Raw genomic sequence first — 17,144 nt, 5'->3', positions numbered from 1 at the left:
TCACATACGGAGTTGCTCTGCAGGACACTGCAAAAAATGCAACAGTTCACACAACACACTACTGCATGAAGCGGATGTCGATACCACAACGACGGTCAAAACGACTTCAGTCTTTTCGTCACAGTTGTCGCGTACAAGGAAGACGTCGACTTCACAGTTATGTCATCTTGCCGACGGCCATTATCAAAGGATTTGACAAAATGGGTCAAGTTCACACATTCAGGGCACTTCTCGACACCGGAAGCCAATCAAGTTTCGTCCGGGAGGCATGCGTTCAAACACTAGGTCTCCGACGACATAATTGCAACTTGAATCTCTCTGGATTATCGTCAACCAAACTTCGCAAGGTAAGAGGACTGGTTCATTTTAACATATCTTCATGTGACAACGAATCGACTGAACTGGTTAAAGCTTTTGTGTTGCCTAAAATAACATGCAATTTGCCGCAAACAAATATTTCTTCAAGTGGGTTGACACAGTTCAAAAACTTGAAACTAGCAGATAAACATTGTTTCCGTACTGGTCCTGTGGATGTACTTTTGGGTGCAGATGTTTTTGGAAAACTGTTGTTGCCTGGACGAGTAGCATCTCATGATGGTTCACTTCATGCCCTCGAGACAGTGTTCGGCTCGGTAATCTCGGGGAAGGTACATACCACAGACTTACCGAGACCTGTTTCAACAATACTTCTCGTACAAAGTACAAGCTTCGATCTCAATAAGTTTTTGGAATTGGAGGAAGTCCCACAAACTTCATTGTTGACAGCCGAAGAGCAAGCGTGTGAAGAACACTTCGACACAACCCACACACGTAATTCATCGGGAAGATTCATCGTCAGGCTTCCTTTCAAGAACATCGATGGAAAATTGTCATCATCCAGAGACGTAGCTGAGACACGACTTCTACAAAATGAAAGGCGTTGGAGACACCAGTCAGAAGCTCAGAGAATGTATCGTGAGTTCATGCAACAGTATGAGACTCTGGGAACAGCTGGAGGTGACAAGTGACAATCAAGACAAGTACTACCTACCTCACCACGCAGTTATGAAGCCTGAGAATCAAGCCAAGTTTCGTGTGGTTTTTGATGCTTCAGCAAAATCATCATGGGGTTTGTCACTGAATGGTAAGCTGATGGTTGGATCAACATTGCAAGACGATATTGCCACACTTCTTCTACGCTTCCGAACTCACAAGGTCACAATGACAGCAGATATTGTCAAAATGTATCGTCAGATACTTGTTCATCCGGACGACGCGAAGTACCAAACAATCTTGTGGTGGGAATCGCCAGATATACTCATCAAGGAGTATCAATTGCTGACTGTGACCTACGGAACTGCATCAGCACCTTACTTAGCTACCAAGTGCCTGCAGCAGTTGGCTGAGGATGAAAAAGATGAGTTTTCCAGAGCTTCTGCCATAATCAAGCAGGATTTTTATGTAGACGATTTGCTCACTGGAGCAGATTCAGTCGAGGAAGCTATTCATATTCAGCAGGAAATCATTAAACTTCTTCAAAACGGTGGATTCGTCATAAAAAAGTGGGCATCAAATGAAGAAGACGTTCTTATATTTCTACCGGATGACTTTCGTGCGACAAGTACTACGTTCGAAATAGAGACTGACATCAAAACTTTGGGCATTTTATGGAAGCCAAAGGATGATGTATTTGTTTTCAATTCAAAATCACCACCGGTGAATATGCAACAGTGGACCAAGCGCTCTGTTCTATCACACATCTCCAAGGTGTTTGACCCACTTGCATGGCTGGCTCCAGTTGTAATCAATGTCAAAATTCTAATACAAGAAATGTGGAAAGCTGAACTGTCTTGGGATGAGAAATTGCCAGAGAACATTCACAATCGATGGACAGCATTTTATGAAGACTTCAAGCAAGTGGAGGACATTAAAATTCCAAGATATATGATGCAAATCTCTCCACATATGTTAGAAATTCACGGTTTCAGTGATGCATCAGAAAAGGCGTACTCCGCGTCCGCGGTTGTGTACATCGAACAATTTCCAGTGAAGGAGTTGCGAAGGTTCAACTAGTAACAGCAAAGACACGAGTGGCCCCTGTGAAGCCAACAACCTTGCCTCGACTTGAACTTTGTGGAGCAGTGCTGCTTGCAAAACTCATCAAGTTTACATGCAATGCACTACGTCTAGTCAACACAAATATATGGTGCTGGACTGACTCTACAATAGCTTGGCTCTCTTCACATCCAAGCCGGTGGAAGACGTTTGTGGCTCATCGAGTGACAAAAATTCATGAGCTCCTCCCTGGGGGTCATTGGAATCACATTGATGGAACCGATAATCCCGCTGATTGTGCGTCACGAGGAATGACATCCAACAAATTGAAGGCATTTCCCCTATGGTGGTATGGCCCAGAGTTCCTTTCCAAGCCAGGTCAGCTAGTAGACAAACCTGTGTTGTGCAGCTCCGTGGATGAAGTTTTGACTCAGGAGAAGAAAAATATTTCTTGCAACCAATCTGTATTTGTTGGTATTGCACATGAAATGGAAATTATCGACAGGTTTTCCTCACTTACTTCTCTTCAGCGAGTCACGGCATATGTCTTCATATTCGTAGACAGCTGCAAACTTGCTGCACCTGAAAAGAGCACAGGGTTTCTTACCACTCAAGAGCTGACACATGCATTATGTATATGGGTCAAGAGCAGGGTTTAAGCTAGATAAAAAATTCCTTTAGCAAAAAAGCGAAAATGAAGGGAAAAGCTTAAGCAAAATGCTACAATGCTGGCATTGATGGCTGGATTCATTGGCGTACGCAAAGGGGGGTTTTGGTGTTCTAACCCCTCTTGAAGCCGAGATTATGGTGTTATTTTGCCGGAAAAAAAATTTAACCTCCCCCCCCCCTTGAGAAGAAAAAAAAATTGAAAGCCCCCGAAAATTCTGCGTACGCTTATGGTTGGATGTCTACTCGTTTTGTACCTCCGGTACGCATTTTTACGAAAGTGGCTACTACTTCTTTCGAATTCTAAGATTTTCTTTCGCATTTTGCGAAAAATGCGACTGTAGCTTAAACCCAGGTCAAGAGAGTTCAAGAAGTAGAATTCGATTGAATCCATTCATCGGAGATGATGGAATTATCAGGGTGGGCGGAAGATTGCGACATGCACATTGGTTGGGAAGTCACCGACATCCGATTCTTCTTCCAAAAGAGCATCATTTTACTCAGTTGATTATCCAGCATTATCATACAATGCGTTTGCATGCTGGACCTCAACTTTTCCAGTCTTGCATTCAATAGCAATTCTGGATTGTTTCTGGAAGAAGTGTCATCCGGCAGTTTGTGAGAAAATGCATAACCTGTGTTCGCTATCGTAGCGCAACAGCTCCTCAAATCATGGGCGATCTACCGGTTGCAAGAGTAACACCGTCTCGAGCATTTCTTCACTGTGCTGTAGATTATGCAGGACCTTTCACCATCAGGATGTCGAAGGCATCTCGAGCAAAACCATGCAAGGCATACCTGGCACTTTTCGTATGTTTCTCAACCAAAGCTGTGCATTGTGAAGTTGCAAGTGACTTGTCAACAGAGGCATTCATCGCCACTCTAAAACGATTCATTTCCAGGAGAGGAAAGCCGAGTGATAAATACAGTGACTGTGGAACTAACTTCGTGAAAGCTGACAAGGTGCTAAGGTAGTTTGCTCGTCTGTTTTCATCTCGCACTCATAACGAACGTGTTTCTAGTCATCTAACCGATGTCTGAGTAAACTGGCATTTCAATCCTCCAGCATCTCCACACATGGGAGGTCTTTGGGAAGCTGGAGTGAAAGCCGTGAAATACCATCTCAGGCGAATCACTTCCAACATACAGCTAACATTTGAAGAGCTGTACACCTTGTTGTCACAGATTGAGGCATGTCTCAATTCTCGTCCTCTCTGCGAACTTTCAAATGATCCAAACGACGTGTCTGCTCTCACTCCCTGCCACTTTCTCATAGGTGGTCCGTTGACAGCATTGCCCGAGCCAGATTTCACACAAACAAAATTCAATCGTCTCACTCATTGGCAGTTGGTACAGCGCCTTGTGCAACATTTTTGGAATCGTTGGAGTGCTGAGTATCTTACTCAGCTACAGCATAGCAGCAAGTGGTTGAAACCAAAAGAAAATCTCACTCTGTGTGATCTCGTTCTAGTGAAAGAGGATCATCTTCCACCCTTGCAGTGGAGACTTGGTCGAGTGACCGAGTTGTTTCCGGGATCCGACGGGATCGTGAGAGTTGTCTCTATCAAGTCCAAGGATGGGACATTTAAGAGAAATGTACAAAAACTTTGTCGTCTGCCAGTTGACAACTAGTATGACGGCTCGATGTTATACACTTATATATCATGTTTTTTCTTGTATTTTGAATTTTCATCGTTATATCATATATCACATTTTTTGGATTTCATGTACACATAGCATATGTTTCTGCGCATCTATACAATTTTCACACACATATATATATATATATATATATATATATATATATATATATATATATATATATATATATATATTTATTTATTTATTTATAATTTTCACATGCAGCTGTCCTTGTATTTCATGTAAGCATGTCAGTATTGAAACGATGTTTCAAGGTGGGCGGCATGTTGACGCCCCTGGATGGCGGCAGCATACCGTTGGCGAGCGGCCGTTGCCTTGAATGGCTGCGCGCATGATATGCAGGTCCGTACGTCCGCCTATGCTGTTTCCACCCCATACCATCCAACCAGCTGGTCTGTATTGTGACCTTTCACGAACGAATGCGGGGTTATTTTAAGTGCCCCTGTCCCTCCATACCAGAACACGTCGGGTGTCACACTCCAGACTGAATCTTGACTCGTCTGTAAACAGCACTTCGCTCCAATCATGTTGCTCCCAATCTCGATGTTCAGCAGCCCATCTTCTTCGGGCCGCACGGTGGCGTGGGGTCAACGGAATGCAGACCATTGGCCTACGTGCATAGAGCCCTCCCTCATGAAGCCGATTACGTACTGTTTGGCTGGACACCCTTCGTCCTGTTGCCAAGAGCAACCGTCTTTGCAGCTGCATAGCATTCTCTGTTCTGTTTCGACGGGCTGTTAACCGTATATACCGGTCATCAGTTGCTGTAGTGACGCGTGGCCGACCTTGCCCTGGTCGACGTCTAACATTTCCTGTTTCTTGGAATCGATTCCACAGCCTTGCAACAACACTTCTGGCGACTCCAACAGCGTCCGCGACACTACGTTGTGTTTGCCCGGATTCCAGTCTGCCTATAACACGCCATGCCATGGATTCCGGTAAATCACGTTGTTGAGACATCCTCGTCACCTTGTCTCAAAAAAAAAATACTGCGCAATCGAATTTCACGGTTACGGCAGTAAAACAGACGTTTCTGCAACATCCCGATTTCTGCCCTTATCTCCTTTTTCTGGTTTTTGACGTCATGAACTTTGATTTGCATATGAAGTTTTCTTCTTCCGTTTCCTGCTAGGCTTTAAATTATGGATGATTCATTTTATGTTACTTATCGGTATACATCCTTGCGTAATTTTGTTAAAACCATGTGCTCCCCTAATTGTTTTGAGCAGTGTAGTTACCATCCTGATAATCATGCCACACGATCGTGAACAGTTCCAAAAAGTAATTTCATGAATTTTTGAATTGGTGTTTTGAGCACGAATGGTATGATCACACACTAAAATCTCGATAAAATGATATTATGCAAATCAAGAAAAAAATATCATTGTAGGGGGATTGCTGTTGTATTAAGAAAAGAGATGTAAAATTCTTGAGAATATTGTCACGAGGGAGAATATTCTCTGGAAAGACTAATTTTATAAATTACTGGGGATTATTCTTATCAAAAATAATAATTATTCTCAAGTTATTTCTCATATTAATATTCTCAAGTTATTTCTCATATTAATATTCTCAAGTTATTTCTCATATTAATATTCTCAAGTTATTTCTCATATTAATATTCTCATCTCACATCTCTAATCAAGTGGCAGCAGTTTAACATTATACTATAGGAATTTACAAACAAGACTTTCAAAATATCGATGTAGGGGGATTTAATCTTATATCAAGTATCATTGTAGTGAGGTTTAACTATAAACTGAAAAAACTGTGTAATAAACTGTGAAAAAAAAAATAAACCAATGAACTGCAATAATTCTATGCAAAATATTGATGCACAAATAGAATGAAATGAGCTGATAATTATATGATTTTGGATAATGAGAATGCACCACAGAAAATATTTTTTGTTGTGCATGTGTTTTCATTTATGCTAATACTGTGGATTCTGCTTATAAAGTTTTTTTTTTTTTTCAAAAAATTACCATGAAAAATATAAGCGGAGAAAATGCTGTAAACAGGAAATCTTAATAAAAATTAGTTCGAGTACTAAGCAGGAAAATGTTATACGTGGGAATGTTATAAGCGAGATCGACTGAATATAGAAGGAAAATGTCATGTTTACACACAGCTGCAAAATATTTATTTATTTTATTTATTTATACAATATTGTTTGGCCGAGGCCTACACAAGAGGATGCGGAATTATATATGGCAAAAGTGTCGATTGATGGTACGAGAAAATTCAGAAATCGTAGTGCAATCTACAATATTTGATGGTAGGTTGTTCCAGTAGATAATAGTTCTTGGGAAAAGGCTAAATTTGTGACAATCTGAAGAGGCAAAGATGGGCTGTAATTTTTTGGAATGATTGAGTCTAACAGAGAAATGTGATGGTTGGATTAGAATATTGGATGTGTCAATATTAAAAACCCCATGGAAGAGTTTGTAAAGAAAAGTTAAACGAGAGATAAGTCGAAGAGAGGAGAGCGGTTGGATATTGAGTGGTCGCTTGAGTTCCGTTATAGAGACATGTGAAGACCAACAGTAGTATAAAAAGGACAGTTCAAACACAGGGGGAGGCGCGGAGGCGCGCGCTTCATATCCGGCCCCCTCACGCGCCTCACATCCGCTCCCTCACACACCTCGCATCCGCCCCCTCACGCGCCTCACATCCGCTCCCTCACACACCTCACATCCGCCCCCTCACGCGCCTCACATCCGCTCCCTCACACGCCTCATATCCGCTCCCTCAATCCTCTTATCACCCTAGCCAATGCACCGCGCCAAACAACGTAGACTTTGATTTTTGGGGAGCAATTTCATGCAAACGGTAAACGCCAACTTGGCGTAACTCGTCACACATTTATTTAAACGCGCCGCTGTTGCACTGCAACCACTTCATTTTACTCAACGTTTCGCCTGTTTGAGTACTCTCAGTCTCTACACTCCACAGCTAGCATTACCTGTAAGTAAAGTATTTTCCTTTTTGAATCGTCATGTCTTGTGTGTTAGATATCGAAGGTTTTAGATTGAATTCACGTGAATTCATCGTAAAGGAATTAAGTTTTTCCAATTTGGAATCAAGTGAAACTTATCACACCGTTTATAAGCCGCCATTCGACGTACATGATTTATCAGATTGGGAATTAACCCAAGTTTCATGGGTGTATAGGAACATACATAACATAAATTGGTCTAAGGGGTTTAACCCATATGAGATGGTGACGGTTGACATTAACCGAATTAATGAGAACTTCAACACCATCTACGTGAAGGGCGAGGAAAAGGCAAATGTTTTGAAGCGGCAATTCGACCTTCACTCCTTCACGCTACTGGATTGTCCTAAATCTATTTCAAAGAGTAGGGCTTCATGCCCATATCACCCAAAGCAGAGAGGTCATTGCACTTTAGCCAAAGTTGCTGCATTCAGGGAATGGTTGAACTGCGTTCATTAGCAGGAGAAAAAAAAAAAAAATTCTTTTAAAGTAATAATAATAAAATAAAATATGTGCTAGCAACTTTTGTGGAGTGTAGAGACTGAAATCTAAAAAAAAAAAAAAAAATTCATTCAATTAGCTAAATCCATGGACGTGAATTATCAAGAAAACATTCTGACTTCGCCTGATGACGTCTTCGAAAAGTTGGAAAGAGAAGTTGATTACCTACCTCCCGAACAGTCTCGAGTCACGGTGCAAGGAAAGGTTTACCAAATACCACGTCAGCATGCCGCGTATGGAGACCGAGGTGTTTCGTACAGCTTCAGTGGACTTACGTTAACGGCGAAAGAATGGCTTCCAGTGCTCCAAAAAGTACGAGACATTGTTCAATTAGCTACGGAGTGCAAGTTCAACTTCGTCCTCGTAAACAGGTACTCCAATGGTAAGCATCGCATCGGCAGTCATCGAGATGATGAAGACTCAACTGTTGCCACTATCTCCCTCGGTGCACAACGCAACATCGTCTTCACTCGCTCTGGATTCGAACCCGTGAACTATGTACTGCGGAACAACTCTCTTCTGGTGGTACGCCCGCCCACTAACCAATTTTGGTTCCACAGCATTCCAAGCGATCCCGAAGTTAAAGACGTTCGGATCAGCCTCACGTTTTTCAACATCAACACCAAACGCGCTCGCGATGTTGAAGTCTTCGATACCGTGAAACGTCCGCGAATTGACCCACAACAAGAGAATATTTTCCATGTGCACGACGGTGTCTACCTCTCTGTGAACATTTTCAAAAAGACTCTGCGAGTGCATCTGCGACAATACGAATACAACGAAGAGAGTTATCTAATACCCACCAAGAAAGGAGTCTCAATGAGCCCTTTCGTGTTCGAGTCACTGAGAGAATTAATTCCTACGCAACCACGAAAACGATTTTTCTTCACGGTGTGTCAGGATTTATTAGTTTGGTCTAACGGAAGCGAAGTGTCATTCCAACCCATTATGAAAAAGGACGATGGTTCCTACATAACGTGTAAGAACTTTATCTCCATCCGCAGTGAGTATCTCAATACTCTAACTGATTCAAAGTGCTCTTCTTACCTACGCCGTGTAATGTGCACCGACTTCATGCGCGAATGTATGGGGGTGAAAGAACATTTCGTGCAACTGCCTGATCCTGAAACCGAGTTCGCGAAACTGCTGTGTGATAAACTTGAACTACGCATAGGTGAAATAATCGAGTGCGATGGATGTGATATCGAAGCGGGGAGTCAACTCCCCCATGACTGCCTGCAGTTTTCTCACGAGACACGGCTTCTCAAGTATTTCGATCGGGCTTTTGTGAAGATAAATATCAAAGACGTTGCTAAGGACTTTAACGTAGATCCAAAATTTTTACATGGAATAAACGTCGACAAGTTTTTATCAGCGGTAAAGGAAATGTATGTAAAAAAAGACCCGCTGATGTCCTGGTTCACATTCTAAGATTAAATGTATTCTCTATCCTATGTTTGCTCCTCGTTTCGTTCTACGTATTGTTGTGACTTTATTTTTGGCAATGTATCGTATTGTTATCTGTGTTCAGATGACCCCAACGCGCCTCATATCCTCCCCCTCACGCACCTCAAAAATCCTCACCCTCATTCCTCAAATATACATCCCTCACCGTGTTAGATAAGAGGGTTTAAATACTCGGGGTAAACCATGATAACCATCTCACTTTTAGTCGAGTCCACCTCAGTCGTTTTTTTTTTTCGCTTCGAGTTTCTGCTTTTAACGATGTCGCAGTTTATCAACTTCGGAATTTCGGAACTGGAGTTCCATGATTTAACTGTTGATGATAGAGCATCAACCTTAACCAACTTCGGCATTTCCGAAAGGAAGTTTGACTTAATTTTTGAGAATTCGGACATGTCTGATGACTTTATGATACCCGAGTTGGAAGAAGATTTTTTTGAAAAAAAATAATCAATTCATCTGTGTTAAAAGACCGGCAGAGGATTTGAATCCAAGGGTAAAGAAGACGAAAGTCACCGTGAGTACTCTTTTTTAAAAAAAAATTCAGTTCGTGTAATTTTTTAATAACCATAATTTCCGATAATTAAGTTGATAATATAATTCTCCCTCGTCGTGGTTAATTTTCGGTGCTCGTTTTCAGGAATGTGAAATCAATGTCGGGGTTAGTTGCTCGACTGCAGAGCAACCCGTAGGAATTGTGAGTGTTATTTTTTTTTTAAATTTCACTTATCAAATTTTTTAAATAACCGTAACGTACCCTCGCTCGCGAACATTGATAATATAATTCGCCCGAATGGTAGTTAATTTTCGGTACTCGTTTTCAGGTGTGCAAAGGGGTTGATCGTGTGACCGTAGAGCAACCCCAAAGAATATGTGAGTTCTGTGCGAAGGAGTTTGCTAAACCATGCGACCTCATTCGTCACCGTAAACTCCACACAGGGGAAAAAAACTTGTCGTGTGGGGAGTGCGGCAAACACTTCTCAAGGAAAGATAACATGCGGAGACATGAACTTACGTGTTCAAGCATCCAACGGGGTGAAGGTGACAGACCCATTAATGCATCTCGCCTTTGTGAGGTTTGCGGAAAAACTTTCCGAAACAAATATCACTTTAACAGGCATGTCAAGCAGCACACAGGTGAAAAGAAATTCGCGTGCAGAAAATGTGGAAGGTATTTCGCACGAGATGACAATCGGAAGAGGCATGAACTTACATGCATCCGTGAAACTCCAGTTGCAGAACAACCTCCTATAGTAGTGGAGCCCCCGCTTGCAGAAGCGGAGGTAGAACCACAACAAGAGGCGTTAAATACATTTAGCGTTTTTACGATAGAACCATCACCTGATAATCAGTTTGATTTGATAACATTTTTAAATCATACCCGGAGTCAGCTGCGGGATATTTTGATCCGAGAATTAGAAGAAAGGAAGGGTGTGAAGTTTTATATAGTGGTTAAGGTTCTATTTTCGAGACAAACCGAGTTGGGGGAGATAGAATACGCTGAACCATTTTTTAGATCGAGGGTTGAGGTTCTACTTTCAGAAGATGGGTTTGATGATAAGATAGACACCGCATGCAACAAAATCTTATCCTCATTCGACGAATACATCAAGCGGTTGGGTCTTCGAAAAAGTGTTGAAGTTAGACATTCATGTTGCGTCATATATACCCCTAGCGCCGGCCTCATATATTCCTCTTCCTCCATCGATTGCGAAAAAGAAAGCTGTCATCAACATACAGAATGATGATAACAAGTGTTTCCTATGGAGCGTACTGGTCGCATTACATCCACCTGTTGTGGCGTTGTATTTGTATGAATTTATGTAGTTGAATATTAAAAAACAATAAATAGACATTAATTTTCATGTTTGAGAAGATATAAATAAAAAGCTGAAATCAATGTCATAGCATGGATATCCAACTCAAAAGTATAGGTCTGACTAATTATTTTATATTTAACTAGCTATAATACCCGGCGTTGCCCGGGTTTTCTTCAATGAGGCTCTTGGATCACGTGATATCTCCCTCTTTCTTTGAGGGACATGCAAACCGTGTCTAAGTTAACCAATATGACGACTTCCTGCGCGACTTCATGATATAAACAAATCTAGATTTAAAGGAACATAGAAACGAATATATATTTTTTTTCTTTTTTAAGGGGTGCTAGGTATTTCGATCCCCCCCCCCGAACTTTAATTTATCCATCTGCCTGTTTCAGCTTTCAAAAATGCTTAATTGAAGCTGTGGAATTTCTTTGATGTACTTTACGGGCCCATAATTAATTTTAAAACATCCTAAACTATGAATTTATGCAGTTGAATATCAAAAGACACTACGGAGACATTAATTTTCGCTTGAGAAGATATAAATAAAAAGTTGAAATCAATGTTATTGCATGAATGTCCAACTCAAAAGTAGGTCCGGCTAATTACTTCATATTTGATCTCCTGGGCTTCGTATATCTCTAATCAAACTCAATATTTCAGAAATCTAGAATTCAACACAATTTTTAAAATTATGTATGTGACAGAAAACTCCACAAAATTTCAGCATTTCTACAGTAAAATCGGTAATTTTAACACTGATTTCTGTGGGGCATCATCCTTTGCCTTACCCTCAAAGTGATGCTGATGATGGTGTCTATTCAAAAAGCTCTCATTACTGGGAGGATTGAATAAAGTGGCAAACCATTATAAAGGCATAAATATTATACATATACGTACAGCATTAAAGAAACGGTAAACCATTGTAAAGGCATATACACGTCTTAAACGCATTGCTAGGGAACCACGGTAACCAAAGTAAACGTTCGGAAAGTGATTGTTGAGGCCCAAAAACCATTGTTGCCCTACGGTTTTTTTGCCCATTTGGGGCATTTGCCCTGATCTGACGAAATTTTAAAGTAGCCTATCGTTCAAGTCGGGTCCCATTTGGTATATATGCAAAATTTGGCAACGATCGATCAAAAATTGTAGATTTGTATAGAGAACACAGACACACACACAGAAAATCAATTTTATATATATAGATAGATTTTTTGTGGGCTTCGTATATCAATATATCAAAAATCAAGAATTCAATTCAGTTTTTTAAATTATTGATGGGACGGAAAAATCCACTAAATTTCCGCATTTAAATCGGAAATTTTAACATTGGTTTCTATGGAGATCATCCTTTGCCTGACAATCAAACTGACGCTGATGATGATTCTGACGTCTATTCAAAAAGCCCTATATAATGGGAAGATTGAAAAAGTGCTAACCATTATAAAGGCATAAACTATTTTAGATATATACTAACAGCATTGAAGAAGTGGCAAACCATTGTAAGGGTATGTATTGAAACGCACATTGCTAGGGAATCACGATAAGTAGAATAAACAGTCCAAAAGTGATTGTTGAGGCCCAGGAACCAGACCCGTCATTTGGGGCAGGGTCAGGGGGCCCCTGGCTTTTGAAAATACACTAAAAATGGTGTATATATATATATGTACATAAGTAGTAGAAAACCAATGTTTTTTTTGTTTTTTTTCAAGATAGAGCAAACCGTTGTCGTGGTAAAACCGGTAGCTGTTGTGTTCCCTAGGATGAGGGTTACTCCGGAGTCATCATCAGAACCATCCGCTGATCTTTGGCCTTCCCCCACCCGCAGAGATGATGATGCACGATGGTCACCCCCTCATGATGAAGCATCAACGGAACCATTTCCAAACCACGGGGATCCCTCAAGCCCCGAATCGCCCTCAAACCCTGGATCACCTGGGGATCCCTCAACATCATCGATGCCTGAGATTGAGTATTTAGGCAGGTTGTGGTACTTGTCAGAAAGCGACGACGATTTTGAATAAATTTTTTATTCATTTCCAAATGTAGTTTATCAAGAGACGCAATTGTTTTGAATTCAATATTATCTGCGTTTTATTATTCACAAACATTCTAACATCGTATGTTGTGTTACAGTGAGTTAAAAAAACATTATCACCGAGCGGCTCGGAAACAGTACAGTTCTTTGATATCAGCACGATATGTTCAGAGACAAGTGTCACTACCGTTATCAGCGAGAGAAGAGAAGCCGCGGTTAACAGCCCTCTAAATACACGCAGCTTCACAGAGTCAACCATTTCTTCTTGAACTTCTTGTTTCTTATCAAGTGTTGCGGTAGGCGTATCTTTTGTAAACCATCTAAGAATTCTTTTTCGGCTGGAAGGCTCTTCTTTTTTTGTACACTAACAACTTTCGATATCAAATCGGAAATGTTTGAGTTTTTCATCTTCACACCTTTATATATGAGTCGACCATTCGGCGACCATCGGATGACGTCTGGAAAGTCTTTTAAATAATTCAAAATTTTTCCTGAAAAAGGACGGTGAGATTTCGGTATAGTCAGCAACGGGTCCGGCGGTTTGTCGAGATCGCGCACTTTCGGTTTTTCTTCTTCCTCTTCAATAAGCGAAGAAAGATTTAACGGTGAGTTATTCTCCAGCGTGGTGTTCCTCTTATTCAGAACTTGTTGATAAAACTTTATCTTAACATCGTCGGGTAGTTTACTGTTTATTATCTTGTCCATCTCGCGGTCAAGTTCCGAAAGCTGTGACTCTTTGACAACATGACGATTTACTCTTTCTTCTGGGACGGTGACCACCATTTTTTTCGTGAATTCCATATCCTATTAGGTTGGATATCAACCCGATAGCCGCCGGTAATAGAACTTGTAAAAACCCACCCTTTTGTATAAGGACTTCTCTCTTTCTATACAAAGGTACCTTCTTCTCTGCTAACACTCGGAGTGTGTTCTTATATTTTCGAAGTTTCTCCTTCTCCTTGACCGATACCGGAATATTACCGTGCAGCAAGTTCAACGCGCATTCACAAACTGTTTTAACATCTGATTTTGAAAGTCTTTTTAATAATGTCGCACGTTGTTTTTGAGGACATGCGCGTAACAACCTCAACACTTGTTGCTTTCTCGTAGACATGACGTTAAATAAAAAGCTCCGCTCATTGCCGCAGTCTTTTAACGTCTCGGTTGATATACGTATTGCACCTGCGTAGGTAACACGTTAGTGCGTAAACGCATTTTTTCATCGGTCTCTTGTCGGAGATCAATCAAGAGGTATGAATAAGCGGATTTCGTAGCATCTGCGTAACTTTCTTGGAAGAACTTAATTTTTGTAGGATACAGCTGTCTACCCAAATGAGTGACTTGGTTCAAATCTCTCCTATTTTTGAACAAAAATATATAATGTGAATTTAGCGTAATTTCCCGCAGCCCTTTATGAAAAAAGTTCTGAGTTATAAAAATCACTGATAAATTTCTATGATGACTGTATTTAGTGAATAGTTTAGACATCTTCTGCTCGGACGAAAGCTCAGACATAAGATCGTCAAAAATGAGCAACGCGTTATTAACCCCCTCAAAATCATAGTCGTCTCGGAATTCGACATCTTTAATTTCCGCGTGCAGTGGTTGGGATTCACCGTAGAACCATATTATTCGTTCCGGTAATGGTTTTATGAGTTTATCACGGTGTTCAAGCAACCCTTTCAGAAAATAAGTTTTTCCGCTGCCGCTTGCTCCGGCACAGACTGCCGTGAACGGGTGGTGTAATGTTAATGGTTCCATTTTGAATAATGACGAGATGCGTACAATGTAAATCAGTTTTATTAGAAAGAAAAATATTTTCTTACAAAATTGAACACGCGCAAATCGTTGGTTACATTGAAGCGGGATACAATCGAATTCATGCTCTCTCCCAGACATTTACAGTGCACGTAATAAATGACGTAATGTCCACAAACTTGTGTATCAGCCGACTGTAGCGCCACATCGTTGTAGTTGAGTCGTTGATATCTTTTCAGGAATTTCGTTATGTTACCTTTCTGGAAATTAGAAGGCGGTCTTCCGAATGAATCGAAGAATTCTGCAGTCATGTTATCGTGGAGATAAATCGCCAACCAGTGTGTTCCGGGTTCAGTGTTAGTATCAGTGTTAACGATCAAAGCTGCTGGATACTTCTGTATTTTCAAGGGTAAAGTATTACTAGCGTAAACATCTGTAAATGTTTTCTTAGTTATCGGGTTTGTTCGAAGAGCACGTCGAATTTGATCGGAATCCATTAGCTTGAGAAATCACACAAGACACTTCTAGACTTTGTAACCTCTATTAGACTCTGAAATTCACCGTAAATGATTACCGAGATGGTTTTGGGTAATGCCTGTGCAAATTTCAGTTCCACACGTAAGTTACCCTGTCGGACTAAATGTAGGTGTCCGCAGTCACTTTGATCGGGGAGCAGCGAGAAACAAAAGAGGGTATAGCCGTTTTGGAATTCCTGTTGGCTTATATCGATGCCACGATCTTCCTCGATTCTGAATAAGTTGTTGTATGCTCTGACTGTGTTCCCGGTTTCAAAGTTGGGTTCCAGAGGTTTATGAGGCACCGGACGTCCGTCTACGTATACGGAGACAAAGGTGAGGTTGTAATGCTTGAAATCAAACGGGTTACTTGTAAAGGTACCATTGAATGCTTCGTTATCCACTAAACCAATTGTAACTCGACGTGGCATTGCACCGAGGTACACATTATCTTGCACGAATGACATGCTACCCTGAGCCACTGAATAGACTTTTGTGAGAACCCTATCGATGGGGTATTTGGCTGTGGTCTTCTCTAAAGCTTTTGCATGTCCGATGGCAACGGCGGGACTAACCCTTACTTTTCTTACGAAGAGGCTGGCATGTTCAATGATGATGTCGTAATTGCTAGTTGCTGCGATTAGGAAGAACGAAGGTTTAGAACGCACTAGACGGACTTTCAAATCCACCAAATTGAGTAACAGTCTTTGTTGGAAGAATAAAGAGCAGTGAATTCTTCCCATCATATCGTAAGATCGGCTGTTTGCGATTTTTTTGGTTCTCTTCTTCATACCATCATTATTTGTTGCGTCGGCCATATGTCCCGCGGTGTCCTTGTGATAGCCTTCCATCGTGAGCGGCCCAATCTTCGCATCTCGACCGTAGTTTAATAAGGTTTCTATGTATGCTCTATACGGATAGGTGTGAGACGAATTCGTGATGTTCCTCCCGTTTAGAGATACATCAACCTGAGAGAAGAGAGAATGTAGCGAGAGGTTAACGAGAGAGACCGGATCTTTATCCGGTAGAGGATTACCATCTTTCGTAACTTTCAACTTGATATACAGTTGTGTAGCTGATAAGTCGATGTAATCTTCAGTGCTTCCAGCAATATTAAACTCCAGCGGACCGTCTCTGATGCCTGAGAGCGGGAGAAATTCGATCCATTCACCTCCTTCAATAGCGGTTTGCGTGGGAGGTAAAGCAAACAAGTCCACTTCGCTTTTCAAGCACTCGGGTGAGTTTGTCATGATTAGAGTCATCTTTTCAATCAAAAATATCGTGTGTTGTTACTTTCCTCGCTTTCTTGCGAATGACGTTTCTCCTCGCTAAACGCTTTCTTTTATGACCTCCAAGCATTTTCTTTACCTTTGTTGACGCTTTGTCGCTCAGCGAACGACCCGCTTCTTTGGCTCTTTCCAGTGCTGCCGTTTTCGCATCTCTACCTTGCACGACATCGTTCGCAAAATCGACCCCGGATTTCAGAACCTGTCGACCTAAAACTTTTGCTCCTCTTTTCAGTAGCGGCATAGCAGATCGGAATAAGGAGCTGAAAATGGATCCAAAACCATAACCTCGTTGTAGTGGTATACCCTGATAATATCCAAGTCCTTGACCTGCCTGGTTGACGTAATAATCGGTAACGCTGGTTATGCAGCAGCGGTATGGTTGATACGACATGTTTA

General features: G+C 41.2%; 4 protein-coding genes across 4 annotated transcripts; 3 read left to right on the top strand and 1 right to left on the bottom strand.

Annotated features, from left to right (window-relative positions):
- The first annotated feature begins 200 nt into the window (after positions 1–200).
- Positions 201–1,007, top strand: LOC149076643 (uncharacterized). The gene has a single exon (XM_089242274.1). The coding sequence runs from the start codon at positions 201–203 to the stop codon at positions 1,005–1,007; it is 807 nt and encodes a 268-aa protein (XP_089098400.1).
- A 37-nt stretch (positions 1,008–1,044) lies between these two features.
- Positions 1,045–2,052, top strand: LOC149076642 (uncharacterized). Its single transcript, XM_089242273.1, has one exon. The coding sequence runs from the start codon at positions 1,045–1,047 to the stop codon at positions 2,050–2,052; it is 1,008 nt and encodes a 335-aa protein (XP_089098399.1).
- A 1,725-nt stretch (positions 2,053–3,777) lies between these two features.
- On the top strand, positions 3,778–4,332 carry LOC149076641 (uncharacterized). The gene has a single exon (XM_089242272.1). It carries the CDS (start codon positions 3,778–3,780, stop codon positions 4,330–4,332), a length of 555 nt encoding a protein of 184 aa, XP_089098398.1.
- Positions 4,333–15,440: 11,108 nt separating this feature from the next.
- Positions 15,441–16,721, bottom strand: LOC149076640 (uncharacterized protein F54H12.2-like). The gene has a single exon (XM_089242271.1). It carries the CDS (start codon positions 16,719–16,721, stop codon positions 15,441–15,443), a length of 1,281 nt encoding a protein of 426 aa, XP_089098397.1.
- Positions 16,722–17,144: the final 423 nt, after the last annotated feature.

The sequence above is a fragment of the Pholcus phalangioides genome, unplaced genomic scaffold (assembly GCF_987345545.1).
Source record: "Pholcus phalangioides strain wild (caught in Gottingen) unplaced genomic scaffold, Ppha-v1.0 ptg000015l_1, whole genome shotgun sequence".
NCBI classification, from domain to species: domain Eukaryota; kingdom Metazoa; phylum Arthropoda; class Arachnida; order Araneae; family Pholcidae; genus Pholcus; species Pholcus phalangioides.
This window is presented reverse-complemented; position numbering and strand designations above follow the sequence as displayed.

Coding starts and splice junctions, on each gene's coding strand:
- LOC149076641 (XM_089242272.1), top strand. CDS start 3,778: ATGGGAGGTCTTTGGGAAGCTGGAGTGAAAGCCGTGAAATACCATCTC.
- LOC149076640 (XM_089242271.1), bottom strand. CDS start 16,721: ATGACTCTAATCATGACAAACTCACCCGAGTGCTTGAAAAGCGAAGTG.
- LOC149076642 (XM_089242273.1), top strand. CDS start 1,045: ATGAAGCCTGAGAATCAAGCCAAGTTTCGTGTGGTTTTTGATGCTTCA.
- LOC149076643 (XM_089242274.1), top strand. CDS start 201: ATGGGTCAAGTTCACACATTCAGGGCACTTCTCGACACCGGAAGCCAA.